This window comes from Oncorhynchus keta, chromosome 11 (genome assembly GCF_023373465.1).
Source record: "Oncorhynchus keta strain PuntledgeMale-10-30-2019 chromosome 11, Oket_V2, whole genome shotgun sequence".
NCBI classification, from domain to species: Eukaryota; Metazoa; Chordata; class Actinopteri; order Salmoniformes; family Salmonidae; genus Oncorhynchus; species Oncorhynchus keta.
Window position 1 is genome coordinate 34,708,344 of NC_068431.1, and position 22,801 is coordinate 34,731,144.

At 43.6% G+C, this 22,801-nt stretch overlaps 1 protein-coding gene across 4 annotated transcripts; it reads right to left on the reverse strand.

Moving 5' to 3' along the window:
* Positions 1 to 1,065: 1,065 nt before the first annotated feature.
* On the reverse strand, positions 1,066 to 17,278 carry LOC118390103 (uncharacterized). 4 transcript variants are annotated; one of them, XM_035780331.2, is made up of 11 exons: positions 16,978 to 17,278; positions 12,918 to 13,038; positions 11,252 to 11,362; positions 11,048 to 11,084; positions 8,966 to 10,773; positions 8,720 to 8,753; positions 6,782 to 8,586; positions 5,952 to 6,000; positions 3,879 to 5,689; positions 3,616 to 3,652; positions 1,066 to 3,494 (listed from the first exon to the last, which is right to left on the reverse strand). In XM_035780331.2, the coding sequence occupies exons 1-11, from the start codon at positions 17,076 to 17,078 to the stop codon at positions 1,729 to 1,731; spliced, it is 7,680 nt and encodes a 2,559-aa protein (XP_035636224.2). In that variant the 5' UTR covers positions 17,079 to 17,278; the 3' UTR covers positions 1,066 to 1,728. The 4 variants fall into 4 exon arrangements, with proteins under 4 accessions (XP_035636224.2, XP_035636223.2, XP_035636221.2 ...); XM_035780330.2 differs by having other exon boundaries at positions 8,966 to 10,776; XM_035780328.2 differs by having other exon boundaries at positions 11,036 to 11,084.
* Positions 17,279 to 22,801: the final 5,523 nt, after the last annotated feature.

The following is a 22,801-nucleotide window of genomic DNA, read 5'->3' on the forward strand; positions in this document are numbered from 1 at the left end:
ATTGCAATTTATTGCCCTGACCACATCTGCAGTCCTCATGCCTCCTTGCAGCATGCCTAAGGCAAGTTCACACAGATGAGAAGGGATAATGGGCATCTTTCGTTTGGTGTTTTTCAGTCAGTAGAAAGGCCTCTTTAGTGTCCTAAGTTTTCATAACTGTGACCTTAATTGCCTATCGTCTGTAAACTGTTAGTGTCTTAACACCGTTCCACAGGTGCATGTTCATTAATTGTTTATGGTTCATTGAACAAGCATGGGAAACGGTGTTTAAAACCATTTACAAATTATCTTTGAAAGACAGGGTCCTGAAAATGGGACGTTTTTTTTTTTTGCTCATTTTGTCTTGGAGGTGCATAAAAATATGTATAGTATGGTTACGAGGCCAGGCAGCACGACTCAACATATTCAAGACATTACATAATAACCATGTTATTGAAACAGGAGGAATAACACCATGTAGGAAGTGAAGAAATAAAAGTGACCACTAGGATAAAACAGTTGGAAGATGGAAGTGCATAGGCCTACAGTACAATAAGCAATTGTGAGAATGGAGACATTTCCCTTTGCTGTAAAGTTGTCAAGACCGGTTCATGATGTTTGATTGATTTGTCTTTAATAATATCCATTAAGCAGTAGACACCATCACTCAATGAGTAGCTATAGAACACCTTCATGACACTAAGATTGTGATATTCCCATTAAAGATGGTAAACCGGTAAGATATACAGCAAGCTTTATGGTTTATATGGCCTTGGATCCCATATCAAAGGTGTGGCAATTCTTACATTCTCCAATCCTCAACAGAGCGGACAGCTGTATTCAGCTGAAGTCTGACAACAACAAAAATCATCAACTTACTTCATTAAAACATGCTTTATAATCAAACAGTTTCTATATGAATAAAGACAAGGGTACTCTTAACATAGCCTAAATTAAATGCCAATAAATTTTCCACAAAATAATTAAGGCTTATAGCGCCCCCTTGTGACTCATGAAAATCAATTTACTCATCATGGTAGGTCTAACACTGCAATGTGATAAGTTATATACAATAAGAACATTGGGTCTTTTTATAACTTTTTATTATTTTTTTGGACAAATATATATGAATGTTTAACTCTTAAGGAGACAGTATTTGGAGAATTCTTTACAGAAAATGAACTCCCCTAAATAGACAGAAAACCTAGGAAATCATCATAAAACATCTACATTATAGAACTAACTATTTCGATTTGTGCCAAGGAAGAGAATGATACAACTTATTAATTGACAGTGAATTGATGCAAGTGATTCTTAAATTCAGTCCAATGTTATTTGGTGCTGACAAAAATAAACGTTCTTTCAAAAAGCCTGATGGGACTGTCATTTTCAGACATCTGAATTCTTATGGTTCATTGGGTTGACTGTTAGTTATGCATAAAGGCACACACGCATTGGTAACCCGCAGGTGAGCATTGCTATTTTTGGCAAGACGTTGGTCCCATTAGGCAGTACAATTATCCAAACAACTTAAACAAAAAATATATACGCTTGCAGGAAAACACATAAAATGATCAAAATATTTAGATCATTCATGTATGCAGGGAAATGTCTTCTAGTAAGTTAAAAACTGTATTGAGACCTAAATTAGGTTGGATATTTACTCAAAGATACAGTGGGTCAGCAGTATAGGACACCAACTCAGAAACCAGCTTTATGCTAATGAGAGCTTGAGGGAACACCAACTTTTTACAGAAGATGAAGTTCAGAAAGAGACCTGGTCTCCTGCTGTATGAAACCCTGGAGGCTTCTCTTTCCCTGCCTGAAGGTACTCTCCCTCCGGGAAAATGGTAATATGACAAGGAGCCTTAGGAGGGTTTCAATGTTACTAAAGCTCCTAATGTCTGATGCCTTCAGAGTGTCGAGCACAGTGGCTGGAAGATACCCAGACATGGGATCCAACCACTTCTCTCTCCAAGACTTCATCTCTGTGGGGAGTGAGGCCATGTCAGGCATGTCATCTTTATACATGTGGAATAGGTGGGCATTTACACTGCTGTTTTCCACCTTTGACATGGCATAAGGCACAATCTCTAGGCACCTCAGGGTACTGAGGACCTTCTCTGTGAAGAGCTCACTGACCTCAACAATGGAGTGCTCTACCACTTTCTGACTCACCGCCATTTTGTAAAACTGACTCAGGGGTTCTAGTAGCCCAGAGTGCAACAGCGTTATCTGCAGCTTGGAAGCTAAAGCGACAGCTTCCTCATACCAGGCCTTATGATGTGTGTCGATATCGCTCTTCAATTCATTGAGGGAAGTTAGGAGGTCAGGTAAGCTATTCATAGCTAGCAACACATCTAGAGGTTTGCCCTGAAGAGATTGGCTCAGCTTTTTGGTCAAACTCAGGACATTCTTCAGCACGACAGCAGAGAAGATGAACTCAAAACTTCTGACTTTATTGAAGTACAGCAGCGCTTGCCCACTTCCTGAGCTACTCTCCTCACTTTTCTGCTCATTCAAGCACAGCATCACTACCTCAAGAAGCTCTACCATCAACTCGTGCATTTCATGACTTTTCTCCCAGTTCTTAACAAGCTTGTCCCTATGCTCATTACCCTTCCCCTCATCATGTTGGAACATGGCAATGATCATGTCCTCCAGTTTGGTCTGTCGTTCTGTGTCCTCTGTGAGCCATTGTAACATGTTTTCTACAGACACTGCACAGTCTGCTGCTGCCACTGCAGGAGATGACCTGGCTAGCCACACATTCAGAGAGAGAGTAGAGCTGACTGTTCGCATGGCCAGGGGGTATTTCTGGGATATTACAGCAGAAACAGCCCTCATCTGAGACCCTACCTCACCTACACTTAGCAAAGCTTGTCCTCTACAGTACTCCATGTTGAGCCCCAATTTCTCTGATAAGGCTGTTTCAATAGCATCAGCCAAGACAGCAGTGTCCTGGCTGAATGGGATGAAAGCTACAGTCTCCTCGCACTGAGTGTCCTGTTTTTCCAAGTACCTGATGCACAGGGGGACGTAGAGCTGTCCCTCGATCTCAACTGCCCGTTCCGTTATTATTGTAAAGAACTGTGAGTCCCAGAGTTCCTTGAGGATTTCCTCACGCACAGGTGGGTCGTAGAAAGACATGGCCTGCTTCTGACCTATGACCCCATCCTCTACTATCACAATACTGTCCTCTGCCTTCACGCCGTCCTCGGCTAACACAATGTCCACTGCTTTTACATCGTCCTCTACAAACATGACTTCCTCTGTTATCACGCAGACTTCTACTTTCCCACCGCCCCCGGCCCTCACAATGTCCTCAGCGATCACAACGTCCTCAGCGATCACAATGTCTGCCTTTATCACAGCATCTTCCACTTTCACATAGTACTCTGCCTCCTCCTCTGCCTTCAGCTTTCCTGCAGGGAGTTGATCTGACGTACCAGCTTGGTGTTCCTCATCTGCCTGCTCATGTCTTCCATCAGGGTTTACATCCAAAGCTCTAAAATCTAAAACGCACACAGTTAAACCACCTCCCCCTTCCCCTCATTTGCTTTATGATATCATATTCTACATGAACCTTGTAATAGTATGTCATGAATGTTCATATGATTTAACATTTTCACTTACCACTTTCCAGCTTCAGACCTTCAATTTGTTTCTTCACCTAAATCATAAAACAGAAATCAGTACATTTACAACATAAAGTTTAATATGCCTGTCTTGTCAAGGGGTGAGTGGTGTTGTTGATGTATTATTTCCTGTTATTATCTATCTGTAACTGAAAATGTATTTATAAAATATTGGAAAAATTATGCATACCTATACCAATAAAAATATGTCATAAATACATCAGCATTGGAATGATAAAAGGAAAATTGCTGTTAATGTACCTGCTCAAGACATGGGCTGCTTTCTGGGTCAACTTCGATGCACTTTTCAATGACCTCCCCTAGTCTTTGAACAGTTGGGTAATGCATAAGAAGCATCACAGTGTCTGTTTTACTGCCCTTGCAGACCGTGTTCTTCAGGAGAGCCCTCATGGAGTTCAGGGTGGTCTTCATCAGGTCCCACTCCATACTGACGCTTGGTAGAACAGCCACCAGTCTAAGCAGTCTGGTCACTGTGGGATGGCATTGAGACTCAGCGTGAAGCAGTATCTCAGAGATAGAAGCTGGTGGTGAGAGGTCTTGATATTTCTCTTTCCAGACAGAGGCCCAGTTACTGATATCCTGCTCTGCTGTGTCAGGGTCAGGGAGGTCACACAGGTAGAGACTGTATAGCTTGTCTGTTGACTCTGCACGGATTGGCTCTGAAATGGGCTGTGGATTGCAGGTGGGGAGCAGAGACAAGATCTTCAGGGCCTTTAAGTGACTGTCGGAAAAGTTGTACTTCATTTCATCAACGAGGCTGCTCAGTAGAGGAACACTCAAGTTGTCCCTGTAGTACATCTCTGGAGACCCATAAGAGTTAGCTTTCTCTGGGAAACATACTTGCTGAGGGGCGACCTTGGATGCTAGTTGGAATGCTTCCTCAAACCAAGGTGAATGTACAGTGCTTATGTTATCCAGCATCTTGTTCAGCGTTTCAATGATTGGTACTATCTTCTCCACTTCACAGATGATGTCAGCAGGGTTACCACAGCGGAAGACAGTGCTGCAGTTCCGAAGAGGAGAACAGGCATTCTTCAGGATCACAAGTGTGATGACAAAATCTGCATCTCGCAAAGCAGTGGCGAGAACCTGTGCATGTAGCGACATAGTTCCGGCATCATGGGCACTAACTGAATCCAAGCAACTCAAGACTCCCCCCAATGTGTCGACTAGGAGATCAAAAAAGTCCTCCCTCTTCTTCCACCTGGAGTAACAAGTTTCTGGAATCTCTTCCAAGGCCTCCCGAGGTGTATTCAGTAACCCATCCATGGCCTGTGCTAGCTCTGCCTCTAGCCCAGGTGACTGGTCAAAAAACAGTAGGAGGTCTTCCACAATTCGCAGCATCTTTGTGACAGGTGGGCAGTGTACGCTTCCTGCTAGCCAACAGGCAAGACCACAAGACTCACTGGGTGTGATGACAGACAGAGGATAGCTCTCAAGGAACTCCAAAGACATCTTCTTCAGGCTGTCACAACCTGAGCCCATGCGCATGATTGCTTGTCCACGACACTGACTCATCGGCAATCCCCAGTCTTCAGTTAGAGTCGTAGAGAGATTCTTGGCTTGAACATCAACATCACAGGATTCAAAAAATCGCAAAAAACCAATGAGCTCTACCTTGGGGGCACATTGCCCAACATATCTGACAAAGACAGGCAGATAGCTCTTATTAGCAATTACAACGGGTTTATCTGTGATAAGAGAAAAGAAGGGGGACTCCTGTATTTCTGAGAGTATGACTTCCCTGATGGACTTTGTAAGAAGCTGTACCATTTCCTCCTCTCCTATTTTACATGTGAACTTCCCATCTCTTCCAAACCAGTGGCACATGCCGAGATCCTGGATGAGAAGGTCTTGATCTTCTTTGGAGAGTTCGGAAAGCTGGCACTTATTTTTCCCCAAACGTGCAGCCTGTCTGAACACTGCTTCTAAACTCTGTCGATTATCTCCAGTATGCCCATTCTCGTCCACTGCTTTCATTTCTTGGTCTTTTTTCTTGTCAGAAGACTGTTGATTCTCAAGCTCCTCTGTTCTATCTTTGTCATGATCCACTGAAAATATGACAAAGGTGAATTAGTCAATTCAATTGACTCTTCTACCATAGAGTTCAGGTCATTAATAAAAGTGGAAAAATAATTGAGAATAAAATTAAGGTGATTGTAAGGTGAATAAGTGTTTCACTTGATAAAACCTGGGCCCATCCCTATTACCAACATATACTAAATGGTAACAGTGTCATTACATAGTTATTAGCTAATAAATACTTAATGATCACATGGGGATTAACTGAAACAAAGCTTTGCCATCACATACCTTCCATGTTAGCTTCAGAGTTCTTCATCAGACTTTTGGATTCCTTATCCTGTGAATTTGATTTTCAATAGACATTATTAAAAGGAAATTATTTATTTTAAAATGACATCGATGTATAGAATGCTCTGAAAGACTGCATAAAATATTAAAAACAATAATATTCATGGGGGGGCCTCCCGGGTGGCGCAGTGGTTAAGGGCGCTGTACTGCAGCGCCAGCTGTGCCATCAGAGACTCTGGGTTCGCGCACAGGTTCTGTCGTAACTGGCCGCGACCGGGAGGTCCGTGGGGCGACACACAATTGGCCTAGCGTCGTCCGGGTTAGGGAGGGCTTGGCCGGTAGGGATGTCCTTGTTTCATAGAGCATGGCGCTTGTAACGCCAGGGTAGTGGGTTCGATTCCCGGGACCACCCATACGTAGAATGTATGCACACATGACTGTAAGTCGCTTTGGATAAAAGCGTCAGCTAAATGGCATATATTATTATTATTATTATTATCGTGCACCAGCGACACCTGTGGCGGGCCAGGTGCAGTGCGCGCTCACCAAGGTTGCCAGGTGCACGGTGTTTCCTCCGACACATTGGTGCGGCTGGCTTCCGGGATGGATGCGCGCTGTGTTAAGAAGCAGTGCGGCTTGGTTGAGTTGTGTATCGGAGGACGCATGACTTTCAACCTTCGTCTCTCCCGAGCCCGTACGGGAGTTGTAGCAATGAGAAAAAACAGTAGCTACTAAAACAATTGGATACCACGAAATTGGGGAGAAAAAGGGGTAAAATAAAAAAAATGTAAAAAAATTAATATTCATGGAAATGTATTTTCAAAACTTACCAAGCAGAAACCCTCTAAAGCCTGGGGAGTGACCTTCAAGCACTTAGTCACCATCCGGTCCAGATCTCTGCTGAAGTTGGTTCCCACCTGCAGCATGGCCAGACACGGGGACCTGTCCTTGGAGCTGGTGTTCCTCAGGTATTCCTGGAACATCTTGTGGCGCATCGCTTCCCCACAGTTCTCCAGTACTGTGCTGGGTAACACAGACATGATCCTCAGCAATGTATTGATGTTCCCAAAGTATTGCATGAGTGGCAGACGGAGAGTCTGAAAGATGGTGTCTGGGATGGTCACTGACGCAACTTTGGTCTTCCACTTCACCCTCCAGCAGCACAACTCTGTGAAGAAGTTGTCAGAGTCAGGCAGATCACTGGCGTAGAGAGGAGGCTTTGACCTCAGGATCTCAAACATGTAACTCACAGTCACAGAGCAGGGAACCAGGGATAAGAAGTTTAGGGCCTCTTTGTGGTCCTCAGAGAAATGATCCTTCACAGCATTGGTGAGGTTGTCCACTAGGGGCACACTCAGTGAATCTTTGTAATACAGAGCTGGCTTGATCATGCTATCCCTGGCCGCAGATGAATTATCAGGCACTTTTATCTGCACAACCAGACTCTGGGCAAGGGCACAGGCTTCGTCGAACCAATTCTGGTGAAAGACCTTGATGTTTGTTTTGACCCTGTTGAGAGTAGCCACTATACCACTGATCTGGCAAAGCTGTGATGCTGCGCTAAAATGATCCTTCTGGAGTCCTGCACTCAGCTCCCTGGTAAAGGACGAGGCATTCTTCAGGGCTACCATGGGAACAATGAAATCAAAGTCCCTTATCAAATGCAGCAGTGCTCCAGCTTTTAGAGAGAGTGAGGATTTCCATCTCTGTGGGTTGGTCTTGATTTTCTCCAAACATTCAACAAGGGGCTCCAGCATCTTCACAAAGACTTCATAGGAATCGTGCTTCTCCTGCCAGACGGTACAGAACTTACCCTGAAATTCTTGAACCTTTTCATAGCTTTCCCTAAGACCAAATGCAATGACATGATCCAGCTGTTTCTCAAGCATAAGCGTGCTCCCAAAAAACATCAAAACCTCCTCAAAAACATCCAGGGCCCGTTTGACTGACGGCACAGGGGTGGATTTTGACCACCATGTGTTAAACGAGTAACAAGAGCTGTGTGTGCATATTGCAAGGGGGTACTTTTCCTGGATTTTACAGGCAAAGGCTTTCAGCTTGTAGGAGACATCACCGGATCCTAGGTAGGCTTGACCTCTGCAGTAACACAAATCGAGACACCACTCTTTGGTGACAATTTCCAATATGCGCTCTGACATGGCATCGCAGTCAAGATCCACATCCAGAAAACCCATGAGCTCCAATCGCATGACATCAAAACTGTCCACAAACCTGAGGAAGAGGGGAAGATATTTTTTCTCCCCTAACTTCACAACGCGGTCGATGAATAGAGAGAAAAAGGAAGTGCCAACTTCCAAAAGTATTCCCTCCCTGACTGCATCCTCGCATACTCTGAGAACTTCTTTCATCTCAGACTTCGATACATATTTCAATGTGTCTTCAACCTCACCATCCTGTTCAGCAGAGGCCTCCCCAGGCTGTCTGCTCTGGCTGTTATATGCCGCTGTCACAGCAGCCTGCAGAGCAGATTTGAGCGCCTCCTTATTAGTCTCTGAGGCTACGCATTTCGGTTGCTCCACTCTCTCCATCTCCAAGACCATTTCCTGTGGTTCTTTTTGTGTTTCATCAACATTCTCCTTTAGAGTGTGTTTTCCATCATTCTCAGAGACTGGTTCTGAAATAAAGCAGTCAAGAGCATGAGCCATGAATGATGAATGAATAAACATGGGTATTAAGGCAAATATTTTTATATACACCATGGCGCAATAAATACTACATAATATATATTAATACTATTATTTCCTTACCAGCTGCAGAGTGCATCTCCATCACCTCATCATCCTATGAACATAGACAATAAAATAATTAGCAAAATACAGCTTTTGTTCAGTTACCGGGACCTACAAATGCAAATATTAGTAAAATAACAACACAAAAGTTAAGAAATATTCAACATCCACTTAGGGTAACTCCATTTTATGTTTTTCAAATTATTTGAAATCTTCAGTGTGTGTGAGTGCTAGGCAAATACTTTTATATAAAAATAAATTTACCATATGCAACAACTGCAATATGTCAGGATGCTTCTCCACATAGGACTCCACCATGTCTTCAACATTGAAGTGCACATCTTGATTGACATAGACAAATGCCATGTTGCACAGTCTCTGATCCTCCGGTGTGGCTATCAGGTAAGACTGGTACCGCTCCAGCACCATGTTGTACTGCCCATAGACGTCTGCCTCTGCGTTCACACAGGGGATGGTGCCCAGAACTCTCAGCAGGCTCTGCACATTTGGGTAAAATGCAATGTCTGGGATTTTCAATGTTGCAAACACTGTTGTGGGTAGGATCCTCCGCTTGCTAGCATGTCTCCACTTCACCTCCCAGCAACCAAGCTCATCGTAAAACGTGTCGGGTCGAGCGAGGTTGTTCAAGTTCGCATCCGCCACTTTATCCCTGCGGATACTGAAATTATGGTCAGCCATATAAGACGGCACCAACGAGAGCCATCTCAGAATCCGAACCATCTCCGTGCTGAACACCCTCTTTACCTCCGCAACAAGGTACTGTAAGATCTGCCTGCTCAGAGTCTCTCTGTAGAAATCCTCCAGAGGGGTTTCAGTTGCACCTGCCTCACCAGTATCAGGTGAGCTCTCCTCCGGCCTAGCGACCTCCACTCCCAACTTTTTAGCCCTGCCCACTGCGTCAGAAAACCACTTCCTGTGGAATATTGCTATCTCCTGCAGATGTTTGTTGACCAGCTTTAAGGCGTTGGAGATTGTGTACTGCAAGGTGCTGCTGATGCTGATGGCTCCCCTGAGACTCGGGTTGAGGATGCTCACACAACAGAGGGTATTCTTCAGGACAACCAGGGTGATGAGGAAATTGAAGTTCTTTAGGATCGGCTTGAGCTTGGCCATCTGCTCACAAGTAGCAGTGTCTGCGTTTGCAGCCGAGCACACCTCATTGATGCAGGCGAGGAATGGCTCAAGAATGTCCAACATGGTGTGGAAGGCATCAACACCATACTCCCAGGTGTTCTGGCAAGCCTCTGTGATCCTGTCCACTTCACCTTTAAGGTGGCCGTAAGATGACTTGATCTTCCCTTCCAGTCTTTCCCAAAGATCTGGGGACCCTCTAAGCATTGTGGCGACCTCCTCCACTGTGTTCACAACCTTCTGGATGGAAGGCATGGGCATGGAGCGGATGAGCCACATGTTAAAGGCGTATGGGTCACTAGGTGCTAGCACTACCTGAGGAAACTCCTGCAGAATCCTGCTGGTGAGATCCTTCATTTTCTGACATAGAATGCCTGTGGTCAGGTAGGTGAGTCCTCGACAATGCTCCATCCGCAGCCCCCACTTATTCCGTATTTCTGAGAGCAGCATGTAAAACAGACCCTCAGAATCTGCATCACAGGGCAGGAACCCCATGAGGTGTTTCTGAGGGAAACCTGCCACAGTGACGGACCTGATGAAAACTGGGATCTGATCTTTTCCCTCTATGTTTGTGACATCTTGCAGCAGAATGGAGAAAAAGCGTGCCAACCTTAAACTGTTCCGGATCTCCTCCCGCATGAGGTTCTCACTGAACTGGAGGACATCTTTCTGGTCAATTCTTTCAACACAGATGGGGTTGAGAGATTGTTGTCCCCTGTGGCCTCCCATCGGCTCATCAGTGTTGGGGTTAGCATCGTTCCCTATGCTGAATCCAGTGAAGGCAAGAGTTTCCTTGAAGTAGACTTTAAGGATTTCCTTTGCTTTGGAGTTGGAGACATCCTCTCTCCTTTGGTCCTCTTGCGATAGATCACATGTTGCACTATTCTCTCCTGGCTTATCTTTCACCTCAGTTGGAGCATCTTCTGAAGTAATGGAGAAAACATGGACATGCGATTGAAACACATTTATTGAATAAATATCTTGAGACATTTCTACAAATATCCTATTAAAAGGGTGTACTTTTCTTAGAGGGCTATCCCAATACAGACCACATGACTATGCACTGCCATGAAGTTGTGAACCAATTACTTAAAATGTCATTTTTGGTAGGAAAATAGATGGCTAAATATGGGAATATTAAATTGTTATGGTAAAACAAACGAGAAAAAGATATTGCTTTACCAAACCAATCACCTTTAGCTTTCTTCAAGGTTGCAAACTCCACCTCACTCTAAAGGAATAAAATATATAATTAGCTGTAGACTGGAGTTAATGCAATAGGATCAGATTATACACTGATCAGGTTAGGATGACTATATACACACACTTACTGAGATCAGGTTAGGATGACTATATGGGGTACAGCATTGTGTGGTTTAAACATGATAGAATACTTACAGGTTCTCTTATTCTCTTATTCCCATTGCGGCCTGATGGATTGTTCAAATGTTTTGTAAAATCAAATATGGTTGGCATAGCACCCTCTTTCAAGGATGTTCTTAAAGTGCTCTGAAAAAGAAACAAGCAAATCCTTATTATGACTACTTTATTAAGAAAGAACCTCCAGGGAGAAGCATGACCTTTTAATACGGATAAAACCTTGTTTTCAATGTTGACCTACCAGTGGCCTTCAGAAAAGCTGAGTGCATTATGATTAAGCTAGTCCCAACAAAGGTATACTGTAATTTCCGGACTATAAACTGCTACTTTATTCCCACGCTTTGAACCTCGCGGTTTATACAATGACGCGGCTAATTTATGGATTTTTCCCGCTATCACAAGATTCATGCCGCCAAAAAACTGAGCACTGTCACATAATGTGACGTAAATCGAGCGCGCTCAAACTTCCCATCATTCTGATTAAGGTAGTAATTTTGTCACCCTCATCATGGCAAAGACACAGAGAAATGCATATGATGCAGCTTTCAAATTGAAGGAGATTGATCCGGCTGTTGGAAAAGGAAATAGAGCTGCTGCATGGGAGCTTGGCCTTAATGAGTCGATGATAAGACGTTGGAAACAGCAGCGTGAGGAACTGACTCAGTGCAAAAAGACAACAAAAGCTTTCAGAGGGAAGAAAAGCAGATGGCGCAAAGTATTTGCAGCCACTCGACCTCAGTGTAAATCATGCAGTTAAGGTGGCGCTCCTTGTTCAGTGGGAGGCTTGGATGACAAGTGGGGAGAAATCCTTCACTAAAACGGGCCGCATGCGAAGAGCAACTTATGGTAAAGTCTGCCAGTGGGTCCTGACAGCGTGGAGCATTGTCAAAAAATCCACTATCAACGGGTTTGGAAAGGCTGGACTGCTGCGTGTTGAAGGGGCAGCATGAGCTCAGAGGGGTATTTGCCTCCGGATGAAAGTGACGAGAGCGACAATGAAAACGATCCCACATTGGATGAAGCAATTCTGAGGCTATTCAACTCTGACACCGAAGGAGATGACTTCAGTGGTTTCAGTGCACAGGAGGAGGAAGATAGTGACCAAGTTCATTTGTTTCAATGTACCGGTAGGCACCTGCGGCTTATAGACATGTGCGGTTTATTTATGTACAAAATACATATTTTTTAATAATTCAGTGGGTGCGGTTTATATACAGGTGCGCTTAATAGTCCAGAAATTACAGTACATGACTTAAACCTCACATCACACAGGATGTGGGAGACATATTCCACTACAGTTTTGTATTATCCTAAGCACGTGAGAAGACGTTATTTTCGGTGTGCAAGAGTTTGTGTTCTGAATCCATTAACATAAAACAATATGATATATTGCACAAGCTAGGTTAGCTAGCAAGCTCCGGAGGCGTTTCAATGGCGCAACTTAGCTAGCTTGCTAATGAGCAATAGCATAACTTTAAATGTACAGTTAATAAGGTATTGCACACTATTTAAGCCTACATCCCAAATCTGCTCATTGGGTCTATTGGCTAATGCATAGATGAGTCACCTCCTGAATAGATAGTCTAACTCAAGTCCCCTCTATTACTGAACAATATAACAACTGAATGAAAGTATAAAAGGAATGCTTTTTGGAAATATAAATGTTTCTTCAGTAGATACTTACATCACAACAGATCAAGGAAGGCTCAAAATGATTTGCACATATTTTGAAGGAATTGTGCAACTCCTCAGGGGTTTTTGGCTCCAAGTCAGTTCGATGACAATTATTCAACCATTGTTTACATCTGAAAGGAAGAATGAACAGGTTAAAATGTCATAACTGCAATATGGATAGGCCTGCCCCTAGCCCATGTTATTCACCTTGATGAATGAGGTCTATCTGCATATCACTAGCAAACCATGTACCTGTTTAGCGAAAATGGAAGGTATATCCGTAATCAGTAGAACATTGTGCTTAAAAAGGCATCACCAGACTGATTTGTTCTTGCAATGTAGTCTGACATTTCAGATTTACATTTTGGTAATTTAGCAGACACTCTCATCCAGAAGATGTTCTCATTGCAAGTTAAAGCGTACTGTTTGCTAGCTTGACATGTGTAGTAATGTTATTCTAATCAGAAATGTATTTGCATTGTGTTCTGGATAAAGTGCAGAGGTTTGATGGCACAAGCGGGGAGCCCAGCCAACAGAGAATTGCTGTAGTCCAAACGGGATTTGACAAATGCCTGGATTTGGACCTGCGCAGCTGCTTGTGTATTTTTTATTTTTTTATTTCACCTTTATTTAACCAGGTAGGCAAGTTGAGAACAAGTTCTCATTTACAATTGCGACCTGTCCAAGATAAAGCAAAGCAGTTCGACAGATACAACGACACAGAGTTACACATGGAGTAAAACAAACATACAGTCAATAATACAGTATAAACAAGTCTATATACGATGTGAGCAAATGACGTGAGAAGGGAGGTAAAGGCTAAAAGGCCATGGTGGCAAAGTAAATACAATATAGCAAGTAAAACACTGGAATGGTAGTTTTGCAATGGAAGAATGTGCAAAGTAGAAATAAAAAATAATGGGGTGCAAAGGAGCAAAATAAATAAATAAATAAAATATAGTTGGGAAAGAGGTAGTTGTTTGGGCTGAATTATAGGTAGGCTATGTACAGGTGCAGTAATCTGTGAGCTGCTCTGACAGTTGGTGCTTAAAGCTAGTGAGGGAGATAAGTGTTTCCAGTTTCAGAGATTTTTGTAGTTCGTTCCAGTCATTGGCAGGAGAGAACTGGAAGGAGAGGCGGCCAAAGAAATAATTGGTTTTGGGGGTGACTAGAGAGATATACCTGCTGGAGCGTGTGCTACAGGTGGGAGATGCTATGGTGACCAGCGAGCTGAGATAAGGGGGGACTTTACCTAGCAGGGTCTTGTAGATGACATGGAGCCAGTGGGTTTGGCGACGAGTATGAAGCGAGGGCCAGCCAACGAGAGCGTACAAGTCGCAATGGTGGGTAGTATATGGGGCTTTGGTGACAAAACGGATTGCACTGTGATAGACTGCATCCAATTTGTTGAGTAGGGTATTGGAAGCTATTTTATAAATGACATCGCCAAAGTCGAGGATTGGTAGGATGGTCAGTTTTACACGGGTATGTTTGGCAGCATGAGTGAAGGATGTTTTGTTGCGAAATAGGAAGCCAATTCTAGATTTAACTTTGTATATTTGTAAGAGGATTAATCAACAACATTGTCGTGACTCCACAATACTAACCATATTGACAAAGTGAGAAGAAGAAAGCCTGAACAGAATACAAAGATTCCAAAAACATGCATCCTGTTTGCAACAAGGCACTAAAGTAATAATGAAAAATATGTGGCAAAGAAATGAACTGTCCTGAATACAAAGTGTTATAGTTGGGGTAAATCCAATTAAACACATTACTGAGTACCTCTCTCCGTATTTTCAAGCATAGTGGTGGCTGCATCATGTTATGAGTATGCTTGTAATCGCTAAGGATTGGGGAGTATTTCAGAATAAAAACGAAACCAAATTAAGCTAAACGCAGGCAAAATCCTAGAGGAAAACCTGGTTCAGTGTGCTTTCCACCAGGCACTGGGAGATTAATTCACTTTTCAGCGGGACAATAACCTAAAACACAAGGTCGAATCTACACGAGTTGCTTAACAAGAATACAATGAATTTTCATGAGTGGCCGAGTTACAGTTGACTTAAATCGACTTGAAAATATATGTCAAGAACAGAAAATTGTCTAGCAATGATCTTGCAGAATTTTGAAAAGAATAATGTGCAAATACTGTACAATCCAGGTGTGCAAAGCTCTTAGAGACTTACCCAGAAAGACTAAAAAAGAAAACTGTAATCTCTGCCAAAGGTGATTGTAACATGTATTGACTCAGGGCTGTGAATACTTATGTCTATTTCATTTTCAATACTGTTGCATAATTTTTTTTTTTTTAAATCCACTTTGTCATTATGGGGCATTGTGTGTAGATGGGTGAGATATTTTTTTTTTTAAATCAATTTTAAATCCAGCTGTAACAAAATGTGTAATAAGTCAAGGGGTATGAATACTTTCTGAAGGCACTGTAATGTTGGTATAATGGAGGCTTTAGCAGTTTAATGCCGTAACATGTTCAACATCATAAAAACTGGTCTTACCCAACTTCTACAAAAAAAAAATACTATAGTCAGTGCCTATTAAGTAACAGGTTTCATCTTAAAATCAGCCATAAATCCCCTTTTTAGATGGGGAATGGAAGTGTTGTGTGCAACAGTGAGTTGCAATTGAAAGCATGCTTCACAAAATTGTTTAAAAAATTATAGTCTGACTATCTATGGGTAAATCTAACAGGGTTAGTTATCCACCAGAAAACCTCAAATTGCCAAAAAGAGTAGAACTCTTTTCTTTTATGCTATGATTTGACAATTAGATGTTCAATGTTTCTTTTGAAAAATATATTTTAAAAGGAATAGTTTCACCATATTAAAATGAGTTCAGTTCACATAACAGGGTTGACCTTAAATTGAGGGACAGATGGAAACGCCAATCACAATAGATAAATAATAATCTTGAGAAATGACTGTCAAATCAACAAAATAACTATGGCTTTACAATGATGGATAAATGCTGGGGTTAAGTGGATTAAAATCGTCAGAAGTCACAGAGGGTGCATGGAGGGACATAAAAATGTTTTACAGCTAATTTCCTGCAATGCTACACATTTTGCCAAAGGGTGGAGAGAAACGTCTGCAGTTTTCAATATTAAATCTGAGTGAGACTGACTAACAAAATCCAATGGGGGCACCCCGGCCGGTATTTCAACCATGATTACAAAGTTCCGGTAGCTGGCTGCTAGACTAATTTACCAATCTTAAAAATGTTAGCTGACATGGTCTAATTGAGTGACCATCAGTGAACGTAACAAGAATATAATAGATGACGCACAACCAAAGTTCTAAATTGCACCTTGTGTATACTAATATTCTAACTTGCTACTATTCTAAGTTGAGAACCCGACTGAATTGTTTTGTTGTTTTTTTTACCCAAGGGCCTGGTCTATACTTTGGCGAACCTTGGGGCTGTCCCACGCAAGGTCTGTCCCCAAAACTAAAACGAAATAAAAACCATACGTATTTTTATACAATTGAAAATAAATAAAAACCAGCAAATCAGCTCTGAAAACAAACTGAAACTAAACTTAATATCAAATAAAAATAGAAAAACGAATAGAAAAAAATGACAACCTTGGCCCCAACTTACTTCTGTAATATAAAATGTCTAATCAATATTTTGAACCTCACAGCATATTTGGACCATAATCAACATGGGGAGGTTGTTATTACCTGCTAGCTACATCAAGCCAGATGGTCTGCTAGCCAATTGTGTTATTACACAATTGCAAGACGAAGTTGTCAGATTAAAGTTTTCATAACTTTGTGGGCTCAACAGAGACTACCCTCCCACTAAAACAGACTTTTCATGGATCCTTTGATAAATAATACTGCATCCGATTCCTCAACCAGAATGTAGCCTTTTAGCAAGCTAATTGGCTAGTTCCATCTTTGACATGAACTATTACCATCAACGCTAGCACAAGCTAGGTTAGCTAGCTAGCTGACTCCGTACTGTTTCAATGCCAATGAGGAATACAAAGATAACTTTAAAAGTAGCTAGAGTTAATAAGGGATTGGAAACTATTTAACATAACTTACCCCTCCGGGTCCAAAGGGAATCTGAAAAAGGGGACGTCTGATTTATCTGTGTAGATATTACAATTTAGTGCGGCACAGCGCTTGGGCATTTTGGGATCCATGCACTCACTGGTCGTTCAGAAGTCGTGCATCGTGAAATTAATCAGAAATCCACCCGTTTTTAATCTTTAGCTCAATATTAGCACAACGTCTTGAAATTAACTTTGTAGCTAAGTTCATTATTTAATTCCGGAAAAAGTTGATTTGTTGCGTGGTGTAGTTAGTCGCCTGTGCGTTCATAAATCAGGAAGAACATCAGTCTTGTCAGCCACACGAGAAAAGTACTTCCGGGTCACGGAATTTCGAAAACGTTCCAAATCAAAGTTCTCTACGTCGTAACAAAAAAATATCATTAATATGTATTTATTAAGTTGAATAAAAACGAATAATCTTAACATTAATAATGATTATTTGTTCATATTTAAGTGACATTTGCATTAAATGTGTGTTTTAAAACATGTTCCAAGGTCAAATATATGCTCCCAAAGCAAATTGTGCATACATTACAAATAGGCTTTTAGAGAATAAAAAAAAGTGTGTGCCTATGTAAAGGTGGGTTGGGGAGTACTCAGTGGGGACTGTAAAATCTATATATGGGGCTCTGGATAATATGGAGGGTTGCTGGATATGTACAACAAAAAATAAGAAGGTAACCTGCCTAAATGACTGCTGCCCCGTAGCACTCTCATCGGTAGCCGTGAAGTGCTTTGAAAGGCTGGTCATGGCTCACAACACACGATCATCCCGGAAACCTAGACCCACTCCAATTCGCATACCGCCCAAACAGATCCACAGATGACACAATATCAATCGCACTCCACACTGCCCTTTCCCACATGGACAAAAGGAACACCTATGTGAGAATACTGTTCATTGACTACAGCTCAGAATTCAACACCAAAGTGCCCACAAAGCTCATCACTAAGCTAGGGACCCTGGGACTAAACACCTCCCTCTGCAACTGGATCCTGGACTCCCTGAAGGGCAACCCTCAGGTGGTAAGGGTAGACAACTCACTGATCCTCAGCACGCACCACTAAGGGTGTTTAGTCCCCTCCTGTAGTCCCTGTTCACCCACAACTGCGTAGCCTAGCACGACTCCAACACCATCATTAAGTTCGCTGACAAAAACAGTGGTAGGCCTGATCAGCGACAACGATGAGACACCCTATAGGGAGAGGGTCTGAGAACTGACAGTGTGGTGCCAGGACAACATCCTCTCTCTCAATGTGAGCAAGACAAAGGAGATGATAGTGGACTACAGTCAAAGGAGGGCTGAACAGGCCCCCATTAACATCGACAGGGCTGTAGTGGAGCAGGTCGAGAGTTTCAAGTTCCTTGGTGTCCACATCACCAACAAACTATCATGGTCCAAAAACACCAAGACAATCTTGAAGACAGCATGACAACACCTTTTCCCCCCTCAGGAGACTGAAAAGATTTGGCATGGGTCACCAGATCCTCAAAACGTTCTACAGCTGCACCATCGAGAGCACTGGTTGCATCACCGACTGGTATGGCAACTGCTCGGCATCCGATCGTAAGGCTCTATAGTATAATCCAAGATGGCGCAGCAGTAAAACGTGTTTGTTTTTGTCCCATGTAAATAGTATTTTTCGGTTTTTTTTGTAAACATTTCAATCTTTTTCCATTTTCAAAATAAATATACATGGCTGCAACCCGCCTCACCCAATGTGATAGATCAGCAAAAAAAATGTTTGACCTTATAACTGGAACCTCCATCAGGAAGCTGGCTAGCTAATTAGCTACTAGATATTTAGTTATTGTTAGCCTCTGCTAGCGGTCTTTACCTTTAGCTCAGGCTCCTGCCGCTTTAGCCTGGATAGCCCGGAAAATACCTGCCAGTCTGTACAGCGCGATACCAGCCATGAGTATATCGGACTGCTCTTTTCCACTACATCACTGGATTCCTGTCGCAAGCTCTGAAACATTACACTGGATCTTCATAGCTAGCTAGTTGCTACTGAGGAGCTATTGTGGCTAACGCCCTTGTCCAGAAGCATGCACCAGTTAGCCCACGAGCTAGGCCCATCTCCCGACTAGCAAACGAAATACACCAACTACAACACTTCTCTTGCCTATTGGCCTGCACCCTTTGTCGACACGGAGCCCCGCCGATCCATCACAACTGGTCTGCTGATGTAACTCGGCCAATGTGCTCTCAACCGGCCTCTGCGTCGTGGATGTTTGGTGATGATCCATCTGCTAGCCCCGGCCTGCTAGCTCCCTGAACGCCCTGTCTCCCGCTCGTTCAACGTCGTAAACGACTACCGAACTGATCCACGTTTCATCTAGTGGATCATTGGACCCTATGATCACTCGGCTGCACAGCCGATGCCTGCTGGACTGTCAATTAACACGAACCAGAACCCCCAACAGAAGCTAACCAACTAGCTGGAAGTCAGTTCGCCACTGCTAGCGGTCATCAGCTAACCTTAGCCCAGTCAACTCCTGCCAGTCTGCACAGCGCGATTCAACCCAGACCATACAGGACTGCTATTTCATTTACATTTACATTTAAGTCATTTAGCAGACGCTCTTATCCAGAGCGACTTACAAATTGGTGCATTCACCTTATGACATCCAGTGGAACAGCCACTTTACAATAGTGCATCTACATCTTTTAAGGGGGGTGAGAAGGATTACTTTATCCTATCCTAGGTATTCCTTAAAGAGGTGGGGTTTCAGGTGTCTCCGGAAGGTGGTGATTGACTCCGCTGTCCTGGCGTCGTGAGGGAGTTTGTTCCACCATTGGGGGCCAGAGCAGCGAACAGTTTTGACTGGGCTGAGCGGGAACTGTACTTCCTCAGTGGTAGGGAGGCGAGCAGGCCAGAGGTGGATGAACGCAGTGCCCTTGTTTGGGTGTAGGGCCTGATCAGAGCCTGGAGGTACTGAGGTGCCGTTCCCCTCACAGCTCCGTAGGCAAGCACCATGGTCTTGTAGCGGATGCGAGCTTCAACTGGAAGCCAGTGGAGAAAGCGGAGGAGCGGGGTGATGTGAGAGAACTTGGGAAGGTTGAACACCAGACGGGCTGCGGCGTTCTGGATGAGTTGTAGGGGTTTAATGGCACAGGCAGGGAGCCCAGCCAACAGCGAGTTGCAGTAATCCAGACGGGAGATGACAAGTGCCTGGATTAGGACCTGCGCCGCTTCCTGTGTGAGGCAGGGTCGTACTCTGCGGATGTTGTAGAGTTATCCTACGCATTATTATTATTATTATATTATGTTGTAGAGCATGAACCTACAGGAACGGGCCACCGCCTTGATGTTAGTTGAGAACGACAGGGTGTTGTCCAGGATGTGTTGTCCAGGATCACGCCAAGGTTCTTAGCGCTAAATATCCATGTCTCCGGATTCCTACCTCAAGCTCTGAACCTTTTCACCTGGATAATCGCAGCTAGCCACCTGCTATCCGAGTGGCTACTCCTGGCTAATGTCTCTGTCTCAAAGCAATAAAGAGTTAGCCTGGAACTAGCCTCATGCTAGGCCCATCTCCCAGCTAGCTGAAGAGGTCCATAAGCCACCCCTTGGGCTACAATACCTATTTTGCTAATTGGCCTGGACCCCTTTTACTGCCGACACGGAGACCCACCGATCCAACACGACTGGTCTACCGACGTAATCCACCGAGGAGGTTTCAACAGGCCTCTCCGTCACAGCATCCCCTGAAGGCCCATCCCATAGTCGCCTAGCTGCGGTCCGCTAGCTGTCGAGAGCATATCAGACTTTTAGCTTAAGAGGACCGTCAGCCAATTTCTTGGGCTACAATACCTGTTTTGCCAATTGGCCTGGACCCTTTTACTGCCTACACAGAGCCCTGCCGTTCCATCACGACTGGTCTGGCGATGTAACTGTCCGAGGGGGCTACAACAGACTAATGTCGCGACGTCCCCCTAAGGCCTTTCTGCTATCCCCGGCCTGCTAGTTGTCTGAATCGCTGTGTATCCAGCTCGCCTAGCTACTCATTGGTCTCTATGATCACTTGGCTATGGATGCCTCTCCCTAATGTCAATATGCCTTGTCCGTTGCTGTTTTGGTTCTTGATTAGGGTCTTATTTCACTGTAGAGCCTCCAGCCCTGCTCAATATGCCTTACCTACCCCTTTTTTCCCACCTCCCCCACATGTGGTGACCGCACCTGGCTTAAATAGTGCCACTAGAGACAAAACCTCTCTCATCGTCACTCAATGCCTAGGTTTACCTCCACTGTATTCAAATCCTACCAGTCCCTTGTTTGTACATTATGCCTTGAATCTATTCTTCCACACCCAAAAACATGCTACTTTTACGCTCTGTTCAGAACACACTAGACGGCTAGTTCTTATAGCCTTTAGCCGTACCATTATCCTACTCCTCGTCTGTTCCTCTGGTGATGTAGAGGTTAATCCAGGCCCTGCAGCACCTAGCTCCACTCCCATTCACCAGGCGCTCTCATTTGCTGACTTCTGTAACCTTAAAAGCCTTGGTTTCATGCATGTTAACATTAGAATCCTCCTCCCTAAGTTGGTTTTATTCACTGCTTTAGCACACTCTGCCAACCCTGAATCCTGGCTTAGGAAGGCCAACAAAATTATGAAATTTCCACCCCCAACTATAACATTTTCCGACAAGACAGAACTGCCAAAGGGGGCGGAGTTGCAATCTACTGCAGAGATAGCCTGCAGAGTTCTGTGATACTATCCAGGTCTGTGGCCAAACAATTCGAGCTTCTACTTCTAAAAATCGTGCACCCAACCAATTGTGCTATTATGGGGGGGGGGGTTGTACATAATGTTTCTGCAACCGTATCTTACGGCAAAAAAAGAGCTCCTGGATAACAGGATCACTCACCTCGAATTAGACAAATATTTTTTTCTACAGCAAGGAGGACGCACAGGACATTCTCCAAACACCCGACAGGGCCAACATCGACGTTATTTGCAAAGTGAAGCGACGCATGTACAGAGGACAAAGAGCCAGATGCCTCATCAGGACCCGGAGAAGGCAAGTGAGAAAGCTGCCATTACTGTCAATACTACTCAGTTGTAATTGAGAACTTATTCTCAACTGGCCTACCTGGTTAAACAAAGGTGAAAAAAAATACAGAGGGTAGTATGTATGGCCTGTGACAATGAACAAGAATGAATGTTCACTCTACTCAGCAAACTGGATGCAGTTTATCACAGTGCCATCCGTTTTGTTACTAAAGCTCCTTATACCACCCACCACTGCAACCTGTATGCTCTAGTTGGCTGGCCCTCGCTACATATTCGTTGCCAGACACACTGGCACCAGGTCATCTACAAGGCCATGCTAGGTAAAGCTCCGCCTTATCTCAGTTCACTGGTCACGATGGCAACACCCACCCGTAGCACGCGCTCCAGCAGGTGTATCTCACTGATCACCCCTAAAGCCAACACCTCATTTGGCCGCCTTTCGTTCCAGTTCTCTGCTGCCTGTGACTGGAACGAATTGCAAAAATCGCTGAAGTTGGAGACTTTTATCTCCCTCACAAACTTCAAACATCTGCTATCTGAGCAGCTAACCGATCGCCGCAGCTGTACATAGTCTATCGGTAAATAGCCCACCCAATTTTACCTACCTCTTCCCCATAATGTTTATATGTATTTACTTTTCTGCTCTTTTGCACACCAATATCTCTACCTGTACATAACCATCTGATCATTTATCACTCCAGTGTTTATCTGCAAAATTGTAATTATTCACCTACCTCCTCATGCCTTTTGCACACAATGTATATAGACTCTTTTTTTCTACTGTGTTATT

Bases quoted from the DNA above. Each gene is read 5' to 3' on its own strand.
- LOC118390103 (XM_035780327.2), bottom strand. From the start codon at position 17,078: ATGGATCCCAAAATGCCCAAGCGCTGTGCCGCACTAAATTGTAATATC. The intron at 11,363-12,917 runs GTAAGTATCTAC...TTTCTTTTTCAG, and splicing joins CTTCCTTGATCTGTTGTGAT to AGCACTTTAAGAACATCCTT. The intron at 8,754-8,965 runs GTAAATTTATTT...CTATGTTCATAG, and splicing joins TATTGCAGTTGTTGCATATG to GATGATGAGGTGATGGAGAT.